At 52.2% G+C, this 5,924-nt stretch overlaps 1 protein-coding gene across 4 annotated transcripts in view; it reads left to right on the plus strand.

The window, feature by feature from the left end:
* FNDC3B (fibronectin type III domain containing 3B) overlaps positions 1–5,924 on the plus strand; it is a 365,496-nt gene that overhangs the window by 299,923 nt on the left and 59,649 nt on the right. For all 4 annotated transcript variants that reach the window (XM_045297448.1, XM_045297449.1, XM_004704080.3 and 1 more), the window contains 2 exons: positions 3,524–3,648; positions 4,805–4,979. In XM_045297448.1, the coding sequence (XP_045153383.1) occupies positions 3,524–3,648; positions 4,805–4,979 (300 nt within the window). The remainder of the gene's footprint in view (positions 1–3,523; positions 3,649–4,804; positions 4,980–5,924) is intronic.

Below are 5,924 nucleotides of genomic sequence, written 5' to 3' on the forward strand. Positions count from 1 at the left end.
GCTGGTCCAGGAGCATGAGCTAACAGGCGGGCCTGGGCCTGGTTCCTGCTCTCTGTGGCCCCCTGTTGGTGACAGCTGGCGTTCCGCGTGTCAGGACATGACTCACGTCTGCTATGACCACAGGAGCCCTGGTGGCACTGTCTACTAAGTGTTGGGCTGCTTACCACAAGGGCCGGGTTTAAAACCCACTCGCTGCTCCCCAGGGAGAGAGAGGAGGCTGTTTGCTCCAAGAAAGATGTGCAGCCTCAGACACCCTAAACAAGGTCTCAGAGTCGGAATTAGCTTGTGGGTAGTAGGTGGGATTAGAAGTTTCCTTCCTAAGTGGGATTCGTATAATTTAGTCATCTTCAGTGAGGTCTTATTCGAAGAAGAAACACAGCCCGGACTGTAATCTCTTAAGTTGCTTGGAGCTGTGCTGCCTGTGTAAGATCTGAAAGGTGCGGTTCATCCAAGAGTCAGGTTTACTGATAGTAACGACTCAGGCATAGTGAATTCATGATACACATTTACATCGTCACACTGTCATTTGTTAGGGCTCTTTTTATTTATAAATGTTATCTGCTGCTGAGACTCCGGTGTATGAGCAGATTCTCCAAACCACTCTGTACCTTTAAGTGAGTCTTCTGTATTCTAATACTTACAACCCAGAGTCACCTGAGAGCCTGGCCTGGCACGTGTGTTTGGGGAAGACCAGGGTACTGTGCAGTGCGGCCCAGATCCTGGGGATGGAAAGTATTTTGGTCTACACTCACTGACCATAGATCACGTCTCACTACCGTGGCTTTGTGTATATTCATTATTTTTCTTCCTAGACTTCCCTTCTATATTAAATGCCTTGTCATACATAAATATTTTATTTCAAAACTAATGTCGTTTCCCCCAAATGCTCAGCTCAACTCCCCTCACCACCCATGTCTTTGTTTTTAGTCTCAGGGGCTTCTAAAATGTTACTCAAAGCCTCTGTTCCTGTCACTCTGAGCAATACTGGTTCTCTTACCCACACCAGACACTGTAAGCACTGGAGGTTCCAACATCCCTGACTCTGTTCCTGAGGCCTGGGTCCCTTTGATCAGGTGGAAAGAAGAGAAAGCTGACTTACTTTTCCCGGAACAACCTGGAGTTACTTAGGAATTCTTCCTGATACTGAAGGAAGGGGAAGTTTTTAAATGTTTTTTTAAGTTTGAAGTACCCAAATGAGAAGGCCTGGTCACTGTTCTCTGAATGAAGTCACTGAATGACCACCACAGTCTGGTGTTCAGTTCTCTGAATGACCACCACAGTCTGGTGTTCAGTTCTCTGAATGAAGTCACTGAATGACCACCACAGTCTGGTGTTCAGTCTCTTCAAGTCAGTCCGCCCGGCAGGGAACAGACCGACTGCTGTTTATTGGCTCCAGGTCTCTGCACCAGAAACAGGCAAAGGAGACCAAACGGAGAAAGAAAACGCAGCTCAGAAAGAGCCCGCGCGCGTTTGGAAGGGATGAAGCGTCTCTTTTGCTGTTTACTCTGAGTTTTGAAAGAATAGCGGAGGAAAGAAGTTAGATCTTGCTACTCCCAGAGCTCGGCTTAGAGTGCAATCAGACACACTGGATGTGATTATGCAAATGTGTGCATACGTGGGTTTCTATGAATAGAGCATGCACATCCACCTCAGTGCTCAAGGTTAAACCAGCGTAAGGGCGTGCTATGCCAGCCACGCAGTGGCTTCACCTGAGCAGCAGGCTGCAGAATGTGAGGCTTCGCTGCCCATCGCTCATCGTTGCACCCGAAGGGATCTGAATCTTTGGACTTCCACTCACTCCCCTTCCATTGGTAAAGGCACCAGCCTGGCTCAGAGAAGTAACTGGGAGGTGGGGGCTAGGGGCATGGAGGGAGGAGTGAGAGGGGCTAGTTTGAGGAGATGAATGTGGGGTGGTTGTAACTTCTCTTCATCTGTTGTCCCGAGGGACACTTTTTCAGCTAGTTGGATGTCTATTTTTAAGGACACTTCACCTGAGCTGTGTGATATTTGTAAGCATTTAGAGGCCTGCTGAAAGGAAGGAAGCAAATGTTTGGGGGGGCTGTGGGGAGGCGGGGAGAGGGGATTGCGAAAGAGGATGTGCTTGCTCCTCCTTTTAAAAGTAGAAACAGAACTTGGAACATATTCCCGAACGCTCTGGGTCCAGAAGTCTGCTGCTGACCAGCATGCTGAGATTCGTGGTCTGTGGGGGTGTGGGTTTCTTTTCCGTGGGAACACAGGTCCAGTACATGTGGGTTATGAGCAGGACTCAGGTGTGCTCACAAGTTGCTGAGCAGTGCATCCCCTGGGGCAGAGCATACAATAGCCACCGTCATTTCTTTATTCACGGGGTCTATGAAGAGCACCCATTGAAGGGGGTCGTTGTCACGTTAAGGAGCTAGGGGTGTCATGTCAGGCTTAGGAAGACCCTAAAAATATCATTTTGGTATCTTACTTAACTGAGAGTGGATTTAATGTCCAGAGATGAACTCACTGTGTTCCAGATGCTCGGTAGACAGTCAGTTCAGGTCTGCAAGGGTACGCTGACCTCCCAGATTGTCCAAAGCCCTGTGACAGGATACACAGTCGTCTGGGATCACCATTTAAAGGTCTGGGAACACGTTGCTCACTGTTGGGCAAGTTGGGCAACGCCTCGTGGGAGGAGAAAAGCAGGCTTGTGTGAGTGTGAGGTGTGATGCAGGAAGTTACCTCGCTGAGTCCAGCAGGCGCTCACGGGCTGGCCGTTCCTCTTGACTAAAGGCTTATTTTTTGGTGGGTCGGATCGGACAGTTTTGAGTAGCACAAGTGAAAGTTTACAGCTTTCAGAAAGAAGGCCTTGGGCTGTCCTTAACCTGAATCTGAAAAGGTTTTCCTAATAACCAACCCCCTTCGGGAACACGGCAGTCAGTGACTGCCATGCAGTGGACGCATCGTCTTCTTCTGTAGCACTTTCAGGCGGAGGTGAGATTTCACCATGAAACACCACGTGTGCAGTGTGAGCTTTTCCCTGTAAACCGGGCCTTCCAAGCTGGTACTTCCCGCATCACTCATAGCCGAGGAAACAAAACCAGAACAGATCCAAACCAGTAGAATGTGGGTGTATGCCCGACATCATAGCCAAAGCTCTTGACCAGCAGGGTCAGAAACAATGGTTCCCATCTCAAAAACGGCAGCCAACCAAGCCGTTTTAAAGACCTGTCTCTCTCACAGTCCTTGCTATAGTGGAGTCTCCTACATGGGTTCCTTAAAGAGCTCCCTGATACCTCGTGGGAATCTCCCATCCCGGGACATCGGCAGACATTGTTCTGCCCAACTCTTGTTTGAGGACACACCCACATTTTACAAATTCTCATCCGTTCCACGATTTGGTCCCGTGGGCAACGGCTGAACCAATTTGAAGTCCTGCTACAGACATTCTTTCTGGTGGTTTTGTTCATCTGATCTAGGAAGCCACGCGGTTCCGGGCGCTCCCTGGTCTCCCCTGGTGGTTTGCAGAGTCCTTGAATGTTGCATTGTGTTCTTGTAGGGGAAACGGAACGGAGGCTTCAGACAGTGCTTCTTCGGGAACCAGAGACACTGCAAGTTGACAAAGCTGTGTCCGGCCACGGGCTACACGTTCAGGCTGGCTGCGCGGAACGACATCGGCACCAGGTAGGATGCCTCCCTATGCTCTCGCTGTGATCCTGGGCCTTCTCTCAGGGTGCTGGAGGGTTCGTGGACACCCGGTGCCTCCACGAACAACTAGAGATGTTCCCAAGGGGCACAGTGCCTGACTCCTCTGCAGTCGTTCACGCCGCTCCCCGGGGACCAAGAGCAGGAAGATGAAGGAATCGGTACAGATTCTCAGAGCAAAGTCCTGCCTCCCTCCTGGGATGCCCTTATGTCAACACGGGCCTTTCCCTTCGTGGGTCCCCTGAGCAAGCTCCTCCTTCAACAGATGCTTTCAATGACGCCCATGTGTTTCCTGAGACAGAGACCTGGGTGGTGGGCCAGCCACTGGTGTCAAGTCAGGGCAGGTGCCGCAAGATCCGAGAACCAGGAGAGGGCCCGCGGGCCTCCCAGCTGCAGGAGAAGGCGAGACCAGGTGGACACCGGGGTGGCACCGATGGGTTGAAAATGCTTTGAGAAGACTGTGCTCCCATGTCACTTGTTGGGCGACATTCTCGTTCGAAGGGGAAGGGTTTACTCTCAACGATGCTCGTCATAAACCTCCTTAAATCGGTGGTCCCCAGCCTTTCCTCTGGCCTGAAGGTGGTCTCTTGCACATCACAGGTTGTTGCAGGTCCCCCGCCCTGTCCACAGCAGTCCTTATGATTTGAGAATCCGCTGGTCGAAAAGGCCTCTGATGAAAGGCTGCGGTGGCTGCGGAGTGGGGATTACCCACAAACTTCAAAAGCAGGATCGTCTGTGGTTAGCGTTCATCTCACCTCGAAGCAGGGTTATCTCTACCCTCATCGGTGTGGGGTCAGAAGCTTCGTGCTGTGCCAGGTTTTCTGCCGGTTGGATCTGGGGAAGGACGTAAATTCTGGAGGACACCGTGCCCTGTGATGCGGTGTGCTTTCCCAGACTGGGCTTTTCTAGCCGCCGAGCCCGGGAGGGGGTGACAGCGGGCAAATTGCACGTTGTGGTCAGGAGTGCCAGCCAAAGGCGTCTTGCCCACCGTTGTTCACGGATCCTGCCCTGGCCCAGCTGCCAACCCCAAGTCGAGCAGCTTGTCGGCTTATCCTGTCTCCTCGTAGGACTCCCGAGACAGCCCTGGGTAATGCCTTCAAGTACCGTATGCCTAACACTCTTTCTCCCTCCGCAGTGGTTACAGCCAAGAGGTCGTGTGCTACACGTTAGGGAACATTCCGCAGATGCCGTCTGCCCCGAGACTTGTCCGAGCGGGAGTCACCTGGGTCACGCTGCAGTGGAGTAAACCAGAAGGCTGTTCACCCGAGGAAGTGGTTACCTACACCTTGGACATTCAGGAAGACGAGAATGTAAGTTCTGCTGGTGCGCTCCCCTTGCGTGAATGAGGCCGTGTTGTCACAGCTGCCGAGCACCAAGAAAGCAGACGGGCAAAGGATTAGAGACCACACTTTGCCTGTCTACCAATATCTCTCCTCTGTACAGTCTTTCTCCACCTCCTTGAAGTTGGGGAAGCAGACGCCCCTGGTGTCTTTGCTCCCATGACACTCGACTTTTTTCTGCCGGCTTCCATCGTGTGCCCACGGACAAATAAAACTCACAGGCAACACGCATTGTTCTTTATTAGGGAAGCCAGCAGGTTATCACAAGCCAGGATCAGAAAACGTAAAGGATACCCGGGCACACCTCTCCTTAGCCAGCAGCCAAGTCTCTCTTTCTGGGCCTCAGGCACCCAGCCCTGGGGTTCCTTGACCTCTGATGCCATGGGCCAAGAAGCCCCCTCAGCGCTCTGCCTCCCAGTCTCCTCGTCTTGGGGCTGTGCTTCTCTCTGCTCTGTCTCAGGATCGCTTTGACGTGGCCTCCCCGCCTGGCACAGCCCCTGCTGCTGCCTCCACTTCAGACAGTGATTCCGAGCCTGCTCCCCCGGTGGCCCTTCTCCCTGGATGCCCCTGGGAAGGCTCTTTTCTCAGCCTCTACCCTGATACTCTCATACACAGAGGAAAGGCGGGGAGGTTGTCTTTCCGCTGACCCGAACCCCCAAGGAAACAAAGGGTGGTGACTCGGTAGACCCCCTCTGGTCAGATGGAGACTTGGAATGCCTCCTACCCTGACCCTGGCCAGTAGCATCTAACAGGAAGCTCCCTCTGAAACGGGGGTGGAGGCTAGGATTTACAACTCATTGCTAAAGGGATCGTGGGTAGAAGAGCCATATTCAGAAGTTACACTCCATCCTTGACCCAACATAGAATCAACAACATTTCAGAAACTCATCTCTCAAAAGAACATCCAGACATCTG

This window comes from Echinops telfairi, unplaced genomic scaffold (genome assembly GCF_000313985.2).
Source record: "Echinops telfairi isolate 266 unplaced genomic scaffold, ASM31398v2 ScPeMD7_7420;HRSCAF=8458, whole genome shotgun sequence".
NCBI lineage: Eukaryota > Metazoa > Chordata > Mammalia > Afrosoricida > Tenrecidae > Echinops > Echinops telfairi.